The 24579-nt window shown below is 45.9% G+C and overlaps 1 protein-coding gene across 1 annotated transcript; it reads right to left on the minus strand.

The window, feature by feature from the left end:
- Window positions 1-403: 403 nt before the first annotated feature.
- ETHE1 (ETHE1 persulfide dioxygenase) lies at window positions 404-11545 on the minus strand. The gene is made up of 7 exons (XM_073655817.1): window positions 11363-11545; window positions 7546-7690; window positions 3832-3980; window positions 3589-3718; window positions 3128-3217; window positions 2781-2897; window positions 404-750 (listed from the first exon to the last, which is right to left on the minus strand). Exons 1-7 carry the CDS (start codon window positions 11450-11452, stop codon window positions 704-706), a joined length of 768 nt encoding a protein of 255 aa, XP_073511918.1. The 5' UTR covers window positions 11453-11545; the 3' UTR covers window positions 404-703.
- Between the last annotated feature and the right edge of the window lie 13034 nt (window positions 11546-24579).

The following is a 24579-nucleotide window of genomic DNA, read 5'->3' on the forward strand; positions in this document are numbered from 1 at the left end:
AAATGACATTCAAGAGGAAGAGGAGGAGGTCCTCTTGAAATGAGAGAAGGAAACGGGGAAAAGTAAAAGATGCAAATATTTTAAAAGGCTCTTCAAGCTCTTTTTGGAGGACGTGGGAAAGTTGACAAATTGTCTTTGGAGATAATCCCAATCTTTTGGAGACAACAGTGGGTGAGGAGACTTCTTAAGGAGGTATTCCATCTCACAGTAAATACCACATCTTCTCTGAATAGTTGATAGGAGTTGGTCCTAGTCTTGGAGACTTGTCCTCCATTCTTTATGGACCTTAAGACCACGACTTAGAGGAATTGGTTGGCCATCATAGTGCCAGCCACTGTCAAACATGGCAGCGAGCCACACTGCCCTCAATAATTACCCCCCAAAGCTCTAATAATGGAAGCCATTGTGGGGGTGGTGGTTATAGTTTTTATTTATTAGAATAGATACCCTGGAAAAGAGAATGATTTACATATATACATAGACGCGTCAGATCTCCCGAACATTCACCGATGAGGTATATGGACAAGTTACAGAAATCTTCCCACCGCCCCTCCAATATCCCAACTCTTCAGGGCGGCCTCAGTAATACAATCATGTGACACCACAGCAACGCCGTATCATAGAAAAATATCATCAGGCACCAAAATCTTCTCATTCTTCAAGAAAAGTCAATAAAGCAACAGGCGTTGGAGTCCAGATGTCATCAATCATCCTGAATGCCGCATTTTATGTTTGCAGGGACAGCGACATCTGGGGAAAACAGGCAGCGATTAGCTTTGCAACAATCATATTACAGTAGATGAATGTAAATATGAGTAGTGACATCTTGTGGTCAACCTGAGTACTGCAGAATAGGAATAATTGTGTACCATAGCGACATCTTGTGGTCAATGTGTATATTCATGTCTAAGATTATGAATTTGCAAAGGCAGCCACAATAAAAACATAGTAGAGGCCTAGATGGATATATTGGAGGGGAGCGAATGTATTAAAATTTGATATCTCCAACTTTGTTGATTTTTTTTCCAGAAATTTGATTTGCGACAAATCAAAAGTAATACAAGGCTTCCAATAACTCTGAAAAGATGAGTATGACACTCTGAGGTATCCTATGATTCTATACAACTCATGTCAGACTCTTTATTGCATGTTACGCACCTGTCCTGTGCTCCACTCACTCCGGTCCACTGAACTCTCTTGTGCTCCACATTGGGCTTTGCAGGTGGCCGAGCATGATCCCATGCGATCATCTGCCTGGGCCTATATAAGGCCTACCAAGACACACCTGGGTCTTAGTATTAAGACTTTCTAGTTGCTCTAGAGTTGTGTCTTCTACGTGTTTGCAGACTCCAGTACCTCTGCTATTTGTCTGTGGTCTCACCTGTCTGCTGTCTCCCAGACATCTATGGCCTGCCTGCAGCTTCCAGTACCTCTGCTATCTGTCTGCAGTCTCCAGGATGCCTCTTGTCTTCTTGTGGCTTCCAGTACCTCTGCACCTGTCTGCGGTCTCCAGGGTGTCTCTGGCCTGCCTGCAGTTTCCAGTATCTCCACTTCCTGACTGCAGTCTCCCAGACGTCTATGGCCTGCTTGCAACTTCCAGTATCTCTGCTATCTGTCTGCAGTCTCCAGGGCGCCTCCTGTCTTCTTGTGGCTTCCAGTACCTCTGCACCTGTCTGCGGTCTCCAGGGTGTCTCTGGCCTGCTCGCAGTTTCTAGTATCTCCACTTCCTGACTGCAGTCTCCCGGACATCTATGACCTGCCTGCGGCTTCCAGTACCTCTACTACCTGTCTGCTGTCTCCCAGACGTCTATGGCCTGCTTGCAACTTCCAGTATCTCTGCTATCTGTCTGCGGTCTCCAGGATGCCTCTTGTCTTCTTGTGGCTTCCAGTACCTCTGCACCTGTCTGCGGTCTCCAGGGTGTCTCTGGCCTGCCTGCAGTTTCCAGTATCTCCACTTCCTGACTGCAGTCTCCCAGATGTCTATGGCCTGCCTGCAACTTCCAGTATCTCTCCCATCTGTCTGTGGTCTCCAGGGAATCTCCTGTCCTCTTGTGGCTTCCAGTACCTCTGCTACCTGTCTGCGGTCTCCAGGGCATCTCCAGCCTGCCTTCGGTTTCCAGTATCTCTACTAACTGTCTGCTGTCTCCTGGACGTCTATGGCCCGCCTGCAACTTCCAGTATCTCTGCCATCTGTCTGCAGTCTCTAGGGCGTCTCCTGTCTTCTTGTGGCTTCCAGTACCTCTGCTGCTTGTCTGCAGTTTACAGAACCTCTGCTACCTGTCTGCAGTCTTCAGGACCTCTGTTACCTTCTGAACCGACGCCTGTGGCCCGTGTGCCCACCTGGACCCTGGGCTTTGCTGATGCACCTCACCTAGTGAACCTGACATTGCAAATACAGCCTTAGCAATGTCAAAGAAACCTCAACATATAAGTGGATGGTAACCTGGTAGTAATCCTCTCTTCCTAACCTTCTTCACTGCTGTGCTGTTACACACTATTTGTACAGTCTCTTCAGTGTTTTATGGCTTTCTCTCCCTTTTCCTATGGCTAAGCTGTGAGCTGCAACGTCCTCTCACTATTCAAATTGATCACAAAGTGGCTGCTGCATTCCCTGCCTTGGCTTTTATACTGGCTCTGGTAGTCCCTGTGCTATCCCATCATGGAGAAGCCAGCCCCACGACATGCGAGATTACATGATGTTTCTTTGGCTGGTTAAATCTTCTTGGATTGGGCATTTCTGCACCTCCATTTGCTTCCTATGTTTAATTACACGTCCTCACCTATCTGTTTCGGCCTGGGCAGGTTCAAATTATTCATGATGTTCACAAACTCCGCTTCGCTCTTGGTCAGTCGCGGGTTCAGACGCTTCTCCTCCTCTACGGTTGTCACAGACTGACCTGTAGGGATAGAGAAGGCGATCAGATATACTCATTCTACGACTTTGTGCAAAAGTCATTGTAAAGGACAGCAGGGGCTATGCAGTTCTGTGCAGCCTGGGTGACCCTGTGACCATATGATGGCTACATAGATGGTAAAAATGGCCGCTGTAACTCGGCTACATCCTAAAAACAGCTACCAGACTGCTGGCAACAGATGAGACAGGGATGCCTGAGGTGGCAGCACTTACCGGTGTAATCATGAGCTGGGTACAGGAAGCAGCTGTCAGGCAGGGTGAAGATCTTGCCATGTACCGAATGATACAGGGTACTGGGGCAGCCTACAAGAAAATCAAATTTTACTTAAAGGGGTTGTCCTTTTTTTTTTTTCTTCATTTTTACTTAAATGCATGGATTTTAGCCACTAAAAATTTTGCACAGGCCCTTTGTGCAAGGAAACAATCAACTTTGATGTGGTCGGTGGTCATAAATCAGCTGAGAGGAGCTCAGAAAGAGCTCTCCCATCAGAATAAACTCACTGATTGGTTCTCAGTTAACTCATTCTACAGCCAGCAATAGATAGGGTAAAGGATATAGAAGGTGAACATTTGAATAAAACCCAAAACAAAAATGATTTTAATGGCCTAAAAATTATCCCCAACGCTGGACAATAATACGTGACTAAGTGGGAAAAGGCTGATCAGGGACGTACCTTGCTGGAAGTCTGTGCGGCCACAGCCTCGGATGAGCAGGGCATCTCCGGTGAAGGCCATGCTGTTATCATTCAGCACATATGTAAGGCAGCCGTCGGTGTGTCCAGGCGTGGAGCGCGCCTCCAGAGACTGCAGAGGAAGAAGAAAAGCTCAATACAGACAAATCCCCGAACCAGTATAAACAAGAGGGGCTTCTTCAATGCTTCAGGACCCCATTTCTGCTATGTTTAAGGCACACTTACATATTTGCCAAATTTGATGGAATCTCCCTCTTGTATGTGAACGTCGGCCAACGCTCCACTGTCTTTTGAAATGACGCTCTTACACCCGGGGAGCAGCTTCTTCAGGGCCCCCGTCCCAGTAACATGATCCGCATGGCAGTGAGTATTAGCTGGAAGGTGGGAAAAAAGCAAAGGGTTAATGTTCTATTGTATAGTACTTATATTCTTGTACATAGGGGCAGTATTATTATTATTATTTATTATAACGCCATTTATTCCATGGCGCTTTACACGTGAAAAAGGGGTATACATACAAGAACAATTACAATAATCTTGAACAAAATGAGTCAGCGACTGGTACAGGGGGAGAGAGGACCCTGCCCACGAGGGCTCACAGTCTACAAGGGAAGAATGAGGGTATAGTAGGTGAGGGTAAAGCTGGTCGTGCAGCGGTATGGTGGAGCGATGGTTACTGCAGGCTGTAGGATTGTCAGTAGAGGTGGGTCTCCAGGTTTCTTTTGAAGGTTTCCACGGTCGGCGAGAGTCTGATATGTTGGGGGTAGAGGGTTCCAGAGTAGGGGGGATGCACGGGAGAAATCTTGCATGCGATTGTGGGAAGAGGAGATAAGAGGGGAGTAGAGAAGGAGATCTTGTGAGGATCGGAGGTTGCGTGCAGGTAAGTACTGGGAGACTAGGTCAGAGATATATGGAGGAGACAGGTTGTGGATGGCTTTGTATTCCATGGTTAGGGTTTTGAACTGGAGTCTCTGGGCAATGGGGAGCCAGTGAAGGGATTGACAGAGAGGAGAGGCCGGGGAATAGCAGGGGGACAGGTGGATTAGTCGGGCAGCAGAGTTTAGAATAGATTAGTTTAGAATAGATTGGAGGGGTGAGAGAGTGGTAGAAGGGAGGCCACAGAGCAGGAGGTTGCAGTAGTCGAGGCGGGAGAAGATGAGGGCATGCACTAGTGTTTTTGCAGATTCGTGGTTGAGGAATGTGCGGATCCGGGAGATATTTTTGAGTTGGAGTCGGCCGAAGGTGGAAAGGTCTTGGATACGTGGTTTGAAGGAGAGATCAGAGTCCAGGGTTACCACAAGGCAGCGAGTTTGTGAGACTGGGGAGAGTGGGCAGCCATTGACGTTGATAGATAGGTCGGGTGGGGGGCATGAATGAGAGGGTGGAAAGATGATGAATTCTGTTTTGTCTATGTTAAGTTTTAGAAATCTAGCAGAGAAGAAGGATGAAATAGCAGACAGACATTGTGGGATTTTGGTTAGTAGGGAGGAGATATCTGGTCCGGAGAGGTAGATCTGTGTGTCATCAGCATAGAGGTGATAATGAAAGCCGTGAGACTCTATGAGCTGTCCCAGGCCGAAGGTGTAGATGGAGAAGAGCAGAGGTCCTAGGACTGAACCTTGGGGGACACCGACAGATAGGGGGCGAGATGAGGAGTTGGTGTGTGAGTGTGAGACACTGAATATCCTGTCTGTTAGGTATGAGGAGATCCAGGATAGGGCCATGTCTGTGATGCCAAGAGATGAGAGAGTCTGTAGTAAGAGGGAATGGTCCACTGTGTCGAAGGCAGATGACAGGTCTAGGAGGAGGAGGACGGAATAGTGTCGCTTAGATTTGGCAGTTAGTAGGTCATTGGTGACTTTAGTCAGGGCAGTTTCATTAGAATGGTGCAGTCGGAAACCAGATTGGAGGCAGTCAAAGAGAGAGCAGGAGGAGAGGTGGGAGGACAGTTCAAAGTGGACATGTTGTTCGAGTAGTTTTGAGGCATAGGGGAGAAGTGATATGGGGCGATAGCTAGTCAGAGAGGATGGGTCAAGGGAGGGCTTTTTGAGGATGGGTGTGATCAAGGCATGTTTGAAGCATGAGAGGAAGACACCAGTTGTTAGTGACAGGTTGAAAAGGTGGGTTAGGGTTGGGATGAAGATAGTGGTAAGGTTGGGGATGATGTGGGATGGAATTGGGTCAAGTTCACAGGTGGTGAGGTGTGATTTGGAGAGTAAAGAGGAAAGTTGATCTTCCGTAATGGTGGAGACGCTGGTTTTGGAGGAGGATTAAGTAGATGTGAGGAGATGCTGTGGGGACTTTAGGCAAAAACTTTGTCTTATGGTGTCAATCTTCTGCTTGAAGAATGATGCAAAGTCTTCAGCTGAGAGGAGAGGAGAGGGAGGAGGTGAGAATTGAAGGTGTAAAATAGTTGTTTTGGGTTGTGAGACAGGGAGGATATGAGAGATGTGAAGTATGTTTGTTTTGCTCTAGTGAGTGTGGACTTGAAGGTAGCGAGGGACTGTTTGAATGCGATGAATTGCTCATTGGAGTGGGACCTTTTCCATCTACGCTCAGCAACCCTGGAGGCCCGTCTCAGTTCCTTGGTTAAGCTGGTGTGCCAGGGTTGCCTGTTGATTGTGTGAGCTTTGGTATGTGTGAGGTGGGGGCAACCGAATTGAGAGCTGCAGCTGTTGTGGTGTTATGTAATGCAGCAGCAACATTTGTGTCGTGTAAGGAACTGATGTCTGTAAGAGGGAGGAGGGATTCAGAGAGTAAGTGTAGGTCAAGGTGTTTGAGGTTTCTGCGAGGGTATGCTAGTTTGTGGAGTGGGGATTATAGTAGTTATATTCTTGGACATAGGGGCAGTATTATAGTAGTTATATTCTTGTACATAGGGGGCAGTATTATAGTGGTTATATTCTTGTACATAGGAGCACTATTATAGTAGTTATATTCTTGTACATAGGGGGCAGTATTATAGTAGTTATATTCTTGTACATAGGGGGCAGTATTATAGTAGTTATATTCTTGTAAATAGGGGGCAGTATTATAGTAGTTATATTCTTGTACATAGGAGCAGTAATATAGTAGTTATATTCTTGTAGATAGGGGGCAGTATTATAGTAGTTATATTCTTGTAGATAGGGGGCAGTATTATAGTAGCTATATTCTTGTACATAGGGGGCAGTATTATAGTAGTTATATTCCTGTACATAGGGGCAGTATTATAGTAGTTATATTCTTGTACATAGGGGGCAGTATTATAGTAGTTATATTCTTGTACATAGGGGGCAGTATTATAGTAGTTATATTCTTGTACATAGGGGGCAGTATTATAGTAGTTATATTCTTGTACATAGGGGGCAGTATTATAGTGGTTATATTCTTGTACATAGGGGGCAGTATTATAGTGGTTATATTCTTGTATATAGGGGGCAGTATTATAGTAGTTATATTGGTAGTATTTACATTTAATAAAAGGCAGACAGTAAACTCTTATCTTCTTGCGCCATGTTCTGTGATAATTACACCGGGCAAATAAAGGTAAAGGTAAAGTTCACTGGACTCATTATGTTCCCTGAGGGAATTTGCAGAGTAAATCTACAAGTGTCAGGGTACCATCAGGTGTATATGGGCAGTCCGTACACCTTTACGCTGGGCCGTGCAGTGCTGTATCCCTGGTTATTCAGGTATTACAGCGTGCTGTGATTGCTGGGTGTGGAGGGGTCATTCATTATAGACACTTCTTATGGCTCTCGCCCTCTTTCATTGCTCTCAAGATTTTACACTTTGAACCCAGTAAAAAAATTTAGCACTGGAGCTTTGTGTCTAGGTTCACTGTAAAGAAATAGTCTATTGTCCTCTGTTATCAGTCATTTCAGACGGAGGAGAGGCAATAAACCCTCACCTATGTGAGATACTACCTGATCAGGAATATATATATACCCCTCTTACCTGCATAGATCATATTAAGGCCCAGATCTTTGATCAACTTTGCATCGCGATTGGCAGTCTCCAGCACGGGGTCGATCAGGACGGCTTCTTTGGTTTCTGCATCAGCTAGAAGGTAGGTGTACGTACAGCTGACCGGCTCAAACAGCTGCCGGGAACAAAAAAAATACAAGTTTTTGCTTACTTGGGGTATGTTCACACAGAGTATTTCTTAGAAGGTTTTTGGTAGAAACTCTGGAAAGCCTCAGAGTTTCTGTTCTGAAGAATCTGCAAAAAGACACAGTGTGCACATATCCTTATAGGGGTTTGGTTGGGGGTCTGTATTTCTTTTAAAGGCCAGGGCTGTAGAGTTGTATGGTCTCCATACCTCCTAACCGTCCAAGATCCAGGAAACAATCCCTAACTAGGAGAGCTGTATTGGGAGGTCGGGGTAAGTCCCAACGTCAGCTGTATCTAAATCCTAAGGACACAGATACAGTTGAATAAAATGGTGGAGCAAGTAGCCGTCAGCTCCCTGCTCCATCATTCCATCTGGGTACAGACTAAAAGACCTGCAAGGTCAGGAGATTGGGCAGCAGAGACGAGCACAGGAGCAGAGATATGATAGGAGACACAAGCAAGTGGGAGCCACTGTGGGGCATCATACTGTGTGCAGGGGGGAGGCATCATACTGTGTGCAGGGGGGGCATCATACTGTGTGTTAGAGTACAATGTGGGACCATGAAAGTGCTATTATATTGTGTGGGAACACTAATGGGCGTCACTAGGAGAATATTTCTGTGTAGGCACATGTAAAGGACTGGGAGAGGTTAGGGAAGTGGCTTACTGTAAAATAAAAATTGCCATTGTGCACAGGAAGTGTCCCCATTTCTTATCTTTCAAAGTTGGGAGGTATGGGTGTCTAATTATATAGAGAATTTTGTCTGAGCTCTGGTCAGTGGTCTGTATTTATTTAGGGAATTTGATCTGGGGGCTGTATTTATTTAAGTGGTCTGGGGTTTGTATGTATTTAAGGGTCCTGGTCTGGGGTCCATAGGCGGATTATAACGAGGGCAATCTGGGCTACCGCCCGGGGCTCCAGGGGGCCCGGGGCTACGGGGGGCCCATGGTCAGATTGCCCTCATTATAATATATGCGGCGCCGCAGCACATACCGGCAGTCAGAGGCAGGGGCCCCCGGACCGCTCCCCTAGCAGCGGCGCACGGCCGCTACTTCTTCTGCCGGCCCAGCCGCGTCACAGCTAGGAGACACGGCCCTGCACTGCTGCACCTGAGAGGAGCTGGACGACGGGAGCCGGGGGATGGTGAGTGTGTGAGTGTGAGTGTGAGTGTGAGTGTGTGTGTGTGTGTGGGCAGATATCATTGTGTGATGTCTGTTTATATGTATTTTTGTGTTTCAAATGTGTTTATGCGTGTATGTATATGTCTGTATATATTTGTGTGTGTGCGTGACTGTGTGCGGCCTCCCGCTGTGTATAGAAGACTATGTGTGGCCTCTCGCTGTGTATAGATGGCTACGTGCGGCCTCCTGCTGTGTATAGATGGCTACGTGCGGCCTCCTGCTGTGTATAGATGGCACCGTGCGGCCTCCTGCTGTGTATAGATGGCACCGTGAGGCCTCCTGCTGTGTATACATGACTATGTGTGGCCTCCCGCTGTGTATAGAAGTCTACGTGTGGCCTCCTGCTGTGTATAGATGGCTACGTGCGGCCTCCCGCTGTGTATAGATGGCTACGTGCGGCCTCCCGCTGTGTATAGATGGCTACGTGCGGCCCCCCTGCTGTGTATAGATGGCTACGTGCGGCCTCCCGCTGTGCATAGATGGCTACGTGCGGCCCCCCGCTGTGCATAGATGGCTACGTGCGGCCCCTCTGCTGTGTATAGATGGCTACGTGCGGCCTCCCGCTGTGTATAGATGGCGCCGTGCTTCCTCCCGCTGTGTATAGATGGCTACGTGCGGCCTCCTGCTGTGTATAGATGGCGCCCTGCGGCCCCCTGCTGTGTATAGATGGTTATGTGCAGCCTCCTGCTGTGTATAGATGGCTATGTGCGGCCTCCTGCTGTGTATAGATGGCTACGTGTGCTCAATATTAAGCCATCCAATTAATGTAAGGCTATGTGCCCACGATACAGAAATGCTCCGGATTTTTTTTTTGAGCGATTCTGTATCTCCCTGGCAGAAAACCGCATGCGGATTGTACATGCATTTTTCCTGCAAAATACATGCGGATTGACAAGGGCTTTCAAAGCGATTTTAGCATCATTTGGAAAGTGCTTGACAACTTGGTCACACTATATAAATCCATGCAAACAGCATGGATTTATATAGTGTGACCATAAAAGAATGGTAAAAAATAAAAAAAATAAATATATACTTACCTTCTGATGGCCTGCCGACGTCAGCGGTCACGTGACCCGTCACATGACTAAATGACGTCACCACAGGTCCTTTAGTCTACCGCGAGCTGCCAGCAAGCCAGGACGCATCGGATAAAGACACCGGGGGCCATCTGAAGGTAAGTAGAATATTTATTTTTTATTTTATTCTTTTTTTTACAGGTTCTATGGTACCCGGGTCCGGAGGAGAGTCCATCCGCACATTGAAACAGTTGGATTCCGCATGTACAGATGCAGTGATGCGGATTTCATGCGTTCCAATCCAAGTCAATGGCGGCGAAAACGCCGCGCTTCCACAAAATAATTGGGAATGCTGCGTATTTTTCCGCAATGATAATCCGCAGCGGAAATTTCCGCAGCATGTGCACAGTTCATGCGGATTATCATTGGGGAACATGGCAGACCTTCTACCATGCATTTTTAAGCGTTTCTGCAGCAGAATTGTTGCTGCAGAAACGCTTAAAAGACGCATAGTGGGCACACAGCCTAAAAAAAAGGGGAATCTGATTTGGGGTCTATTTTTATCTAGGGGGTCTGTATTTATTTAGGGGGTTTCATCTGGGGTCTATTTATTTAGGGAGTCTGATTTGGGGACTGGTCTGGGGTCTGTATTTATTTACGAGGTTTGGGGGGGGAGTTTGTATTTATTAAGGGGTTCTGTATTTACTTAAGGGTCCTGGTCTGGGGTCTGCATTTATTGAAGGGGTCTGGTCTGGGGGTTCCGTATTTATTTATGGTGTTCTAGGGTCGATATTTATTTAGGCGGTCCGTACGCCGCACCTTTGTATTTATTTCACTATGCTAGGAGGTGCTGGTGAGTTTCGGCTTTTGAGGCGGTATTTCGGGGGCTGCAGAGCATGCTGGGAGTTGTAGTTTGCCAGCAGCTGCCATGTGATAGGCAGAGTCCAGATCTGCTGGATCCAGTCCAGGATTTCCCAGGCTCTGGGGCTGAGCTGACAGCAGGAATGTGCAGTGTGGAGATGAGTGTGCACTGGGTCCTGCGGACTTCCTTATGTCTGGGATCCTCCTCCCACTTCTTCTCATATAAGATGATTGCAGGCGGATTATCCTATATTGCTGCTTTTTATAGGTCCCAGACCTGGGCGTGGCACCCGGAGACCCACAACACCAAGCGCAGGGAAGAGACGGGCTCTGGGACCCTGCGGACTCGGCTTCACAACCCATTCTGCATGCAGGGGAATAATGCTTGAGCAGAAATGTGGCGGGACGAGACGACCACCCAAAATTGCATTGAAAAGCGATGTAATAAAGAGAAAAATGTAAAGTGCTGCGGAATATGTTGGCGCTATAGAAATAAAAATTATTATTATTAGTAGTATTATTAAAAAAGCAGCCCGGCACAGACGAGGTTAAGTCACATGACCACCATGCGATTAACCCCCCGAGCGCCGGAGATCCCTTACCTGTCTGAAAACGAGTCCTCTCCCCGCCGCTGCCATGACACAATACGCCCGCGCTCCTCCAACCAGCACTTTGCCAACGGATGTCAACATGGCTTGCGTCAGCGGGCAGACGGTTAATATACTGTGAGATAAGTCCCTGTATCCCTGCTGCTTACCCTCCGGGCAAACCCGCCCATCCAGAGGTCCGCCAATCACAGGCGGCCACCGGGTGGGCAGGGTCTGCTGCTGTTAACCCCTTTATGGCCACAGCTGAGTCGTGCTGTCACGTACTCAGGTTTTTTTTAGGGATGCGTTCACACTGCGCCTCCCCCCCCCCCCCCCCTGCCCGTCATCAGTTTTTCAAGCAGAAGACACTTCAGGAAACTCTACTTTTCTCCCAAGATGCAGCACAGGCAGTGAGAGCTGCTGCCGACCTGGACTCCGTCAGTGGCAGAAGTGTGCATGCAGCTCTGGAGCATAATACCGGCTGTAACTGGCCCCTCCTTCACATCCTAATTATAAGCGCCATATAGCTGAATAACAATCTATACAAAACCAAAAAGTGCCAAAATAATATACCAGATAGTGCGGAAGTAGAAGTCAGGGATGGGTTAACCCCCAGGTTACAGATATTTGGGGTCCCCCTCCGATACTTTAGTCTCAGTACATTTTGGGGTCTCCTAAAGAAACTTTACTGCACACACAATCAAGGTCACCACTAGACTGTAATAACAACCATTACAGCACTATAGGTCCATATATATATATGTGTATGCATTGCTGGTGCAAAGTGCCGTAGGGTAACACTACCTTCAAAAAAATGGGCCCCTAGTTCCTGTGATGCCCCTAGACTTCAGCCTAGTCAGCCTTATGGATAATATGTCCCATAATAGCGCCATACAGTGCTCAAATAATACCGCCATACAGTGCTCAAATAATACCTCAATACAGTGCTAAAATAATACCATCATACAGTGCTCAAATAATACTGTCATACAGTGCTCAAATAATACCATCTTACAGTGCTCAAATAATACCATCATAAAGTGCTCAAATAATATCTCCATATAGTGCTCAAATAATACCTCCATACAGTACTCAAATAATACCATCATACAGTGCTCAAATAATACTGTCATACAGTGCTCAAATAATACCATCTTACAGTGCTCAAATAATACCATCATAAAGTGCTCAAATAATATCTCCATATAGTGCTCAAATAATATCTCCATACAGTGCTCAAATAATACCGTCATACAGTGCTCAAATAATACCATCTTACAGTGCTCAAATAATACTGCCATGCAGTTCTCAAATAATACTCCATACAGTGCTCAAATAATACCTCCATACAGTTCTCAAATAATACCGTCATACAGTGCTCAAATAATACCGTCATAGGGCAGCACGGTGGCTCAGTGGTTAGCACTGCAGCCTTACAGCGCTGGGGTCCTGGGTTCAAATCCCACCAAGGACAACATCTGCAAGGAGTTTGTATGTTCTCCCCGTGTTTGCTGGGTTTCCTCCAGGTTCTCTGGTTTCCTCCCACACTCCAAAGACATACTGATAGGGGATGTAGATTGTGAGCCCCAATGGGGACAGCAATGATAATGTCTGTGAAGCGCTGTGGAATTAATAGCACTATGTAAGTGAGTAAAATAAATAAATAAATAAATAAATACAGTGCTAAAATAATACCGCCATACAGTGCTCAAATAATACCACCATACAGTGCTCAAATAATACCGTCATACAGTGCTCAAATATAACCTCCATACAGTGCTCAAATAATACAATAATACAGTGCTCAAATATAACCTCCATACAGTGCTCAAATATAACCTCCATACAGTGCTCAAATAATACAATCATACAGTGCTCAAATAATACCATCATACAGTGCTCAAATAATACCGCCATACAGTGCTCAAATAATACCGCCATACAGTGCTCAAATATAACCTCCATACAGTGCTCAAATAATACCGCCATACAGTGCTCAAATAATACCTCCATACAGTGGACATTTAATAGCGCTCTGAAATGTCTAATTAAGACCGCTATACAGCTAATATTTCACACCCCCTAAGCCCGTCCTAGCAGGTCTCTTGCAGGTTTTAGCAGTCCCGGATCCGATGGAGTCTCCTTACATGATGACATCTCATTTTCTGGCCATGTTTATGCCGCTATCAGTGAATGTATCATTATAGCATCATTACGTGTAAATAAATCCTCCTTCATCAGTCACTTATTACTAATTAGGTCCCTGTGTATTTCCTCCCGCCCAGAGCTCCAAGACCTGATAAACAACACAAGTCAACATTACGGCCAATGTTAATCTGTAGGGTTGTTTCAGATGATGACGAGGATGTACAGTCATGGCCAAAAGTATTGAGAATGAGACAAATAGTAAATTTTCCAAAGTTTACTGCTTCATTTTTTGTAATGGCAATTTGCATGTACTCCTGATTGTCAAAGAGTGATCAGCTTAACAGCAATTACTGTACTTACAAAGTCAATATTTGCCCAGAAAATGAACTTTAACCCCCAAAACACATTTCAACATCATTGCAGTCCTGCCTTAAAAGGAGCAGCTAACATCGTTTTAGTGATTGATCCATTAACCCAGGTGTGGGTGTTGATGAGGACAGGGCTGGCGATCAATCAGTCATGATTAAGTAAGAATGACATCACTGGACACTTTAAAAGGAGGCTGGTTCTTGGTATCATTGTTTCTCTTCAGTTATCCATGGTTATCTCTAAAGAAACACGTGCAGCCATCATTGCACTGCACAGAAATGGCCTAACAGGGAAGAGTATCACAGCTACAAAGATTGCACCTCAGTCAACAATCTATCGCATCATCAAGAACTTCAAGGAGAGAGCTTCCATTGTTGTCAAAAAGGCTCCAGGGCGCCCAAGAAAGACCAACAAGCGCCAGGACCGTATCTTAAAACTGTTTCAGCTGCGGGATCGGACTACCAGCAGTGCCGAGCTTGCTCAGGAATGGCAGCAGGCTGGTGTGAGTGCTTCTGCACGCACTGTGAGGTGGAGACTCTTTGAGCAAGGGCTGGTTTCAAGGAGGGCAGCAAAGAAGCCACTTCTCTCCAGAAAAAACATCAGGGACCGACTGATATTCTGCAAAAGGTACGGGGAGTGGACTGCTGAGGACTGGGGCAAAGTCATTTTCTCTGATGAATCCCCTTTTCGATTGTTTGGGACATCTGGAAAACAGCTTATTCGGAGAAGAAGAGGTGAGCGCTACCACCAGTCTTGTCTCATGCCAACTGTAAAGGATCCTGATACCATTCATGTGTGGGGTTGCTTCTCAGCCAAGGGAATCGGCTCACTCACAGTCTTGCCTAAAAACACAGCCATGAATAAAGAATGGTACCAGAATGTCCTCCAAGAGCAACTTCTCCCAACCGTCCAAGAGCAGTTTGGCGCCCAACAATGCCTTTTCCAGCATGATGGAGCACCTTGCCATAAAGCAAAGGTGATAACTAAATGGCTCATGGAACAAAACATAGAGATTTTGGGTCCATGGCCTGGAAACTCCCCAGATCTTAATCCCATTGAGAACTTGTGGTCAATCATCAAGAGACGGGTGGACAAACAAAAACCAACAAATTCTGGCAAAATGCAAGCATTGATTATGCAAGAATGGACTGCTATCAGTCAGGATTTGGTCCAAAAGTTGATTGAGAGCATGCCAGGGAGAATTACAGAGGTCTTGAAGAAGAAGGGGCAACATTGCAAATATTGACTTGCTGCATTAACTCATTCTAACTGTCAATATAACCTATTGGTACTCATAATATGATTGCAATTATATTTCTGTATGTGATATAAACATCAGACAAACACTAATAAAAACCAGAGGCCAGCAGATCATGTGAAAATATAATTTTGGTGTCATTCTCAAAACTTTTGGCCATGACTGTACATAGAGGTGGGAGCCCTGGGGGGTTATATTAAGATGGGGTCTTCTGGGCCAGTTTAACACTACCGTGCCCCTAACTACCTATTCTAGAAAGACTTGCAACTTTCCAAGATACTTGAGTTAAAGGGGTATTCCGATCCAAATGACTGATTGCAAACAATTGCTCAAAATATGAGAATTTTTGGACTTGTAAATGTCCAGGAGGTCAACCAAAGCCAACACAAAGTCCAGCTCCCCTCCGCCAAAGGACCGCACATTCATTTCAATAGGATCCCCATAGATCCCAATGATAGGATTGTGCTAGATCAGAGTACAGTATAACATCCAATGTGCAAGATCATGCAACCACGAAATTGTAGAAAATCAAACACGGGCAAAATGTTGCAAAATTTTAGTAAAATTTTTGTATATTTTTTCCTTCAAGGATTCTAAATGACATTAAATACCAACGATCTTATGTGATATTCCAAAGTCGTTTCCTTTTTTTATAACCTTTGCAAATAAAGGTTTTACTATAAAATTTGTTTACGTGGTTCTGGAATCCCAGGGTTCATCTATTATCACCAGCAGATAATGAGCCCTGACAAGTGGAAGGAACAGATCACCTTGACTTGCAGGGTGACACCAATTATTCCCAGATAATGAGAATAATCAGGTTACTTGATCCATGTCCATGGAAGAAGAAGAAAAATATCTACAAATTTTGGCGCAATGGTGTCAAAACATAGTTAAAAGTCAATAAGAATCTGGGATTGCATGACTATTTACTGCACATGGGGGGATCCCAAGGAAGCATTGCTTGGTCTATAGGGGTCCCTACCTGAGCTGGAGTTCTCCACAAGGAGAAACAGTACTCCTTACACTTTCCTACAGAAGGTGTGACAACCATTCCAAGAGTGGTAATGACATCTATATTGGTTGTCATCAGCAGGGTCAGACTGCCTATCTGGTCCAGCTGTGGGTCGCTTGGGTCCGCAGGACTTTCAAAGATGCAGACCCAAGCGGCCCTTTTAACAATATTGCTTAAAAACTGCAATACTGTTGTAAAAAAAAACATGGCAGAGCAGAGAGCCATAAGCTCCCAGCTCCTCCACTCGCTCTGGCTAGCCTCAGGATTTTAAAAACATGAGGCTGAACGATGAAATCACTCGCTCTGGCTAGCCTCAAGATTTTGGAGACATGAGGCGGAACGATGACATCACTCACTCTGGCTAGCCTCAAGATTTTGGAGACATGAGGCAGAACAATGACATCACTCGTTCTGGATAGCCTCAAGATTTTGGAGACATGAGGCAGAACAATGACATCACTCGTTCTGGCTAGCCTCAGGATTTTGGAGACATGAGGCGGAACGATGACATCACTCGCTCTGGCTAGCCTCAGGATTTTGAAAACATGAGGCAGAACGATGACATCACTCGCTCTGGCTAGCCTCAAGATTTTGGAGACATGAGGCGGAACGATGACATCACTCGCTTTGGCTAGCCTCAAGATTTTGGAGACATGAGGCGGAATGATGACATCACTCGCTCTGGCTAGCCTCAGGATTTTGGAGACATGAGGCGGAACAATGACATCACTCGCTCTGGCTAGCCTCAAGATTTTGGAGACATGAGGCGGAACGATGACATCACTCGCTCTGGCTAGCCTCAGGATTTTGGAGACATGAGGCGGAATGATGACATCACTCGCTCTGGCTAGCCTCAAGATTTTGGAGACATGAGGCGGAACGATGACATCACTCGCTCTGGCTAGCCTCAGGATTTTGGAGACATGAGGCTTAACAATGACATCACTCGCTCTGGCTAGCCTCAGGATTTTGGAGACATGAGGCGGAATGATGACATCACTCGCTCTGCCTAGCCTCAAGATTTTGGAGACATGAGGCGGAACGATGACATCACTCGCTCTGGCTAGCCTCAGGATTTTGGAGACATGAGGCGGAATGATGACATCACTTCATCGCAATGCCTTCGTCAGGCTGTGGACCACAAAGGGGGAGACCAAGATCCCGCTGTTAGTCAAGGGAGCAGGGTTAGGTGAGTTTTGTTTTATTTTTATTTTATTGCCAAGACACGGGATGAAGGTACAGAGGGCACTATTACTATATGAAAGCACAATGGAGTCACAGAGGGAGCACTATCACCATATGGAAGCAGAATGAAGGAAATATAACTTTATGAAAGCCAGAAAGGACACTAATACTATGAAGAAATATAAAGGGGGCATTATTACTATATGGAGACACAGAGGAAGGCTACTAACACTATATGGACCCACAAGGGGGATCTATTACTGTGTAGAGGCACAGAGGTGCACTATTAATATATGGGAGCACTATTACTATATTGAGACCAAGAGGGGACCCTATTACTATAAGGAGGTACAGCGGGTGGGCATTATTACACTATGGAGGCACAGAGGGGGCACTATTACTATAAGGAGGTACAGAGGGAGGGCATTATTACACTATGGAGGCACAGAGGGGGCACTATTACTATAAGGAGGTACAGAGGAAGGGCATTATTACATTATGGAAGCACAAAGGGGGCACTATTACTATAAGGAGGTACAGAGGGAGGGCATTACTACACTATGGAGGCACAGAGGGGGCACTATAACTATAAGGAGGTACCGAGGGTAGGCATTATTACACTATGAAGGCACAGAGGGGGCACTATTACTATAAGGAGGTACAGAGGGTGGGCATTATTACACTATGAAGGCACAGAGGGGGCATGGAGGAGAAAAAGGAAAATGGATGATTATTATCAGAGAGACACCACCGGTAAGTCACCGGATTTTTCTGAACTATACACATATACAGTCTACAAAGCGCCTGTATAGAACTGGTATCTACCACTGTATGGTCACTGTATGGCGGTAATGCTGGTCTTTGTACAGTGATTTTTCTTCATGTTAACCACATCCTTGATGCCCACACCTACAAGCAACATGCCGGTGGAGGTGGTGGGGCCCTGCCTTTCAAAAGTAATCAAGGTTTTCCTCAAGGGAAGCTGAAATTCCACATGATAGTGTCCCCTCTGTGACTCCATATAGTTATAGTGCTCCCCTCTGTGCCTCCATATAGTTATAGTGTCCCCTCTGTGCCTCCATATAGTTATAGTGCTCCCCTCTGTGCCTCCATATAGTTATAGTGCTCCCCTCTGTGCCTCTATATAGTTATAGTGTCCCCTCTGTGCCTCTATATAGTTATAGTGCTCCCCTCTGTGCCTCTATATAGTTATAGTGTCCCCTCTGTGCCTCCATATAGTTATAGTGCTCCCCTCTGTACCTCCATATAGTTATAGTGCTCCCCTCTGTGCCTCTATATAGTTATAGTGTCCCCTCTGTGCCTCTATATAGTTATAGTGTCCCCTCTGTGCCTCCATATAGTTATAGTGTCCCCTCTGTGCCTCCATATAGTTATAGTGTCCCCTCTGTGCCTCCATATAGTTATAGTGCTCCCCTCTGTGCCTCTATATAGTTATAGTGTCCCCTCTGTGCCTCCATATAGTTATAGTGCTCCCCTCTGTACCTCCATATAGTTATAGTGCTCCCCTCTGTGCCTCTATATAGTTATAGTGTCCCCTCTGTGCCTCCATATAGTTATAGTGCTCCGCTCTGTGCCTCCATATAGTTATAGTGCTCCCCTCTGTGCCTCCATATAGTTATAGTGCTCCCCTCTGTGCCTCTATATAGTTATAGTGCTCCCCTCTGTGCCTCCATATAGTTATAGTGCTCCCCTCTGTGCCTCCATATAGTAATAGTGATCCCCTCTGTGCCTCTATATAGTTATAGTGTCCCCTCTGTGCCTCCATATAGTTATAATGCTCCCCTCTGTGCCTCCATATAGTTATAGTGCTCCCCTCTGTGCCTCTATATAGTTATAGTGTCCCCTCTGTACCTCCATATAGTTATAGTGCTCCCCTCTGTACCTCCATATAGTTATAGTGCTCCCCTCTGTGCCTCCATACAGTAATAGTGCTCCCCTCTGTGCCTCCATATAGTAATAGTACTCCCCTCTGTGCCTCCATATAGTAATAGTGATCCCCTCTGTGCCTCCATACAGTAATAGTGCTCCCCTCTGTGCCTCCATATAGTAATAGTGCTCCCCTCTGTGCCTCCATATAGTAATAGTGCTCCCCTCTGTGCCTCCATATAGTTATAGTGATCCCCTCTGTGCCTCCATACAGTAATAGTGCTCCCCTCTGTGCCTCCATATAGTAATAGTGCTCCCCTCTGTGCCTCCATATAGTTATAGTGATCCCCTATGTGCCTCCATATAGTAATAGTGTCCCCACTGTGCCTCCATATAGTAATAGTGCCCCCCCTGCCCTTCTATGTCGTAATAGTGTCCCCACTGTGCCTCCATATAGTAATAGTGTCCCCACTGTGCCTCCATATAGTAATAGTGTCCCCTCTCTGCCTCCATATAGTAATCGTGCCCCCTCTGTGCCTCCTTATAGTTATAGTGCTTCCCTCTGTGCCTCCATATAGTAATAGTGTCCCCACTGTGCCTCCATATAGTAATAGTGCCTCCCTGCACTTCTATGTAGTAATAATGTCCACTCTGTGCCTCCATATAGTAATAGTGTCCCCTCTGTGCCTCCATATAGTAATCGTGCCCCTCTGTGCCTCCTTATAGTTATAGTGCTTTCCTCTGTGCCTCCATATAGTAATAGTGTCCCCACTGTGCCTCCATATAGTAATAGTGCCTCCCTGCACTTCTATGTAGTAATAACGTCCACTCTGTGCCTCCATATAGTAATAGTGTCCCCACTGTGCCTCCATATAGTAATAGTGCCTCCCTGCGCTTCTATGTAGTAATAATGTCCACTCTGTGCCTCTATATAGTTATAGTGCTTCCCTCTGTGCCTCTATATAGTTATAGTGCTTCCCTCTGTGCCTCCATATAGTAAGTGTCCCCACTGTGCCTCCATATAGTAATAGTGCCTCCCTGCGCTTCTATGTAGTAATAATGTCCACTCTGTGCCTCCATATAATTATAGTGCTTCCCTCTGTGCCTCCATATAGTAATAGTGTCCCCTCTGTGCCTCTATATAGTTATAGTGTCCCCTCTGTGCCTCCATATAGTTATAGTGCTTCCCTCTGTGCCTCCATATAGTAATAGTGTCCCCACTGTGCCTCCATATAGTAATAGTGCCTCCCTGCGCTTCTATGTAGTAATAATGTACACTCTGTGCCTCCATATAGTAATAGTGTTCCCACTGTGCCTCCATATAGTAATAGTGTTCCCACTGTGCCTCCATATAGTAATAGTGCCTCCCTGCGCTTCTATGTAGTAATAATGTCCACTTTGTGCCTCCATTTCCAAGTCCATCAGTGGTTTCTCCATATAGTAATTGTGCTCTTTTCTTTAATTCTACATATAATGGACCATTTATTAATGGTCTCTTCACTGTGATTTTAGAAGCAGAAAGAAATCTGTAAAACAACAAAATATTTGCTGATGATTCTGTGTTTTCAATGATTGTCACTTATAGGGTTTGCTCATATTCCATAATAGTATTTTTATTTAAGACTTTTCCAGGTTTTCGCCTTTGTGCGTCGTACAACAGAGCTGATGGTGGTGGCGGCGGGACGATTCTTCCTTGGATTACATCACTCACTGTTCTCAAGCTCATAGAGGAAAGTTGTCAGGAAGTGTGCTAATACCTGCAACAAGGGAAAAGCCAAAAGAACGCCGGAAATCAGTGAGTCAGTCAGTCCAAACTGACAGTATAAACTAAGCCAAATATGCTAATTAAGGCGCTTGGTGCACTCTGAGTGTGGCCAAGAGCATCAGTTCCCCGTTCCACCTACTGGTTTTGCATGTCCCCACCTCCCTTACTGGTGATTGACAGCACTTACTTGCCTAGAGTGAGCACAATCTGCTGAGACAGATCAGACAAGTCAGCACTGTCAATCACAAAAGAGGGAGGGACAAGCAAAACCAGTGGGCGGAGCAGTTCCCTGAGCCTCTTCGACCCGCCCATAATGCACCGAGCACTCTAATTTAGTCTTCCGTCTTCTTTTTCTTCTCTATTGGAATGATTGACTCCTGGATCTCCAGTGCCATGGACCTTTCTATTCATGTGTGTGACAGAGTCTATCGCTTCTGCACTTTTATAAGCCTCAGTCTGTAATGTTTATGGCCCTTTTATAGCAACTCTCTTTTATAGTATAATTCACCTTCGAGGAGGCTACAAGGAAGACTGGTTGTGTGTGGAGACACACGTACATAGCGTGCACACCTCTCCTTATGCCATGTATAAGTGTCAACAGCATTTTGTGATTAACCTCTTTTCCTGCTCAAATGAAACCCCCTTGTGTGTCCCACCCGGTAATATAGGCTGGATGTGAGATCTGTGTGTCTCTCCTTGTAATAAAGGTTGAATGTGAGCTCTGTGTGTCTCTCCCAGTAATATAGGCTGGATGTGAGATCTGTGTGTCTCTCCTTGTAATAAAGGTTGAATGTGAGATCTGTGTGTCTCTCCCTGTAATATAGGTTGGATGTGAACTTTCTGGTTATTTCCCTGTAATATAGACTGGATGTGAGCTCTGTGTGTCTCTCCCAGGAATATAGGCTGGATGTGAGGTCTGTGTGTCTCTCCCAGGAATATAGGCTGGATGTGAGGTCTGTGTGTCTCTCCCAGGAATATAGGCTGGATGTGAGCTCTGTGTGTCTCTCCCAGGAATATAGGCTGGATGTGAGGTCTGTGTGTCTCTCCCAGGAATATAGGCTGGATGTGAGCTCTGTGTGTCTCTGCCTGGAATATAGGCTAGATGTGAGCTCTGTGTGTCTCTCCCAGTAATATAGTGTGGATGTGAGCTCTGTGTGTCTCCCCCAGTATTATAGGCTGGATGTGAGCTCTGTGTGTCTCCCAGTAATATAGGCTGGATGTGAGCTCTGTGTGTCTCTGCCTGGAATATAGGCTGGATGTGAGGTCTGTGTGTCTCTCCTTGTAATAAAGGTTGAATGTGAGCTCTGTGTGTCTCTCCCAGTAATATAGGCTGGATGTGAGCTTTCTGGTTATTTCCCTGTAATATAGACTGGATGTGAGCTCTGTGCGTCTCTGCCTGTAATATAGACTGGATGTGAGCTCTGTGTGTCTCTGCCTGGAATATAGGCTGGATGTGAGCTCAGTTTGTCTCGCCCAGGAATATAGACTGGATGTGAGGTGTGCATCTCTCCCAGGAATATCAGCTGGATGTGAGCTCTGTGGGTCTCTTCCATTAACATAGGCTGAATGTGAGGTCTGCGTGTCTATCCCAGTAATATAGGCTGGATGTGAGCTCTCTGGTTCTTTCCCTGTAATATAGGCTGGAAGTGAGCTCTGCTTGTCTCTCCCAGTAATATAGGCTGGATGTGAGCTCTGTGTGTCTCTCCCAGTAATATAGGCTAGATGTGTGCTCTGTGTGTCTCTCCCAGTAATATAGGCTGGATGTGAGCTCTGTGTGTCTCTCCCAGTAATATAGGCTAGATGTGAGCTCTGTGTGTCTCTCCCAGTAATATAGGCTGGATGTGAGGTGTGTATCTCTCCCAGGAATATCAGCTGGATGTGAGCGCTGTGGGTCTCTTCCATTAACATAGGCTGAATGTGAGGTCTGCATGTCTATCCCAGTAATATAGGCTGGATGTGAGCTCTGTGTGTCTCTGCCAGTAATATAGGCTAGATGTGTGCTCTGTGTGTCTCTCCCAGTAATATAGGCTGGATGTGAGCTCTGTGTGTCTCTCCCAGTAATATAGGCTAGATGTGAGCTCTGTGTGTCTCTCCCAGTAATATAGGCTGGATGTGAGGTGTGTATCTCTCCCAGGAATATCAGCTGGATGTGAGCTCTGTGGGTCTCTTCCATTAACATAGGCTGAATGTGAGGTCTGCATGTCTATCCCAGTAATATAGGCTGGATGTGAGTTCTCTGGTTCTTTCCCTGTAATATAGGCTGGAAGTGAGCTCTGTTTGTCTCTCCCAGTAATATAGGCTGGATGTGAGCTCTGTGTGTCTCTCCCAGTAATATAGGCTAGATATGAGCTCTGTGTGTCTCTCCCAGTAATATAGGCTGGATGTGAGGTCTGTGTGTCTCTCCCAGTAATATAGGCTGGATGTGAGGTCTGTGTGTCTCTCCCAGTAATATAGGCTGGATGTGAGATGTGCATCTCTCCCAGGAATATCAGCTGGATGTGAGCTCTGTGGGTCTCTTCCATTAACATAGGCTGGATGTGAGGTTTGCGTGTCTCTCCCAGTAATATAGGCTGGATGTGAGCTCTCTGGTTCTTTCTCTGTAATATAGGTTGGATGTGAGCTTTCTGGTTATTTCCCTGTAATATAGACTGGATGTGAGCTCTGTGTGTCTCTGCCTGGAATATAGGCTGGATGTGAGCTCTGTTTGTCTCGCCCAGGAATATAGACTGGATGTGAGGTGTGCATCTCTCCCAGGAATATCAGCTGGATGTGAGCTCTGTGGGTCTCTTCCATTAACATAGGCTGAATGTGAGGTCTGAGTGTCTATCCCAGGAATATAGGCTGGATGTGAGCTCTCTGGTTCTTTCCCTGTAATAGAGGCTGGAAGTGAGCTCTGTTTGTCTCTCCCAGTAATATAGGCTGGATGTGAGCTCTGTGTGTCTCTCCCAGTAATATAGGCTAGATGTGAGCTCTGTGTGTCTCTCCCAGTAATATAGGCTGGATGTGAGGTGTGCATCTCTCCCAGGAATATCAGCTGGATGTGAGCTCTGTGGGTCTCTTCCATTAACATAGGCTGGATGTGAGGTCTGCGTGTCTCTCCCAGTAATGTAGGCTGGATGTGAGCTCTCTGGTTCTTTCCCTGTAATATAGGCTGGATATAAGCTCTCTGGTTCTTTCCCTGTAATATAGGTTGGATGTGAGCTCTCTGGTTTGTTGCCTGTAATATAGGCTAGATGTGAGGTTTGTGTGTCTTTCTTAGTAATATAGGCTGGATGTGTGATTTGTGTGTCTCTCTCAGTAATATAGGTTGGATGTGAGATCTGTGTATCTCTTCCAGAAAAATAGGCTGGATATGAGTTCTGTGTGTCTCTCCCAGTAATATAGGCTGGATGTGAGCTCTCTAGTTTTTTCCCTGTAATATTTGCTGGATGTGAGGTTTGTGTGTCTCTCTCTGTAATATAGGCTGGATGTGAGATTTGTGTGTCTCTCCATGTAATATAGGCTGGATATGAGAGCTGAGTATCTCTTCCAGGAATATAGGCTGGATGTGAGCTATATGTGTCTCTACCTGTAATATAGGCTGGATGAGAGCTCTACACGTGTCC

This window comes from Phyllobates terribilis, unplaced genomic scaffold (genome assembly GCF_046119375.1).
Source record: "Phyllobates terribilis strain yellow unplaced genomic scaffold, ASM4611937v1 Scaffold_12__6_contigs__length_324123572, whole genome shotgun sequence".
Lineage (NCBI taxonomy): Eukaryota > Metazoa > Chordata > Amphibia > Anura > Dendrobatidae > Phyllobates > Phyllobates terribilis.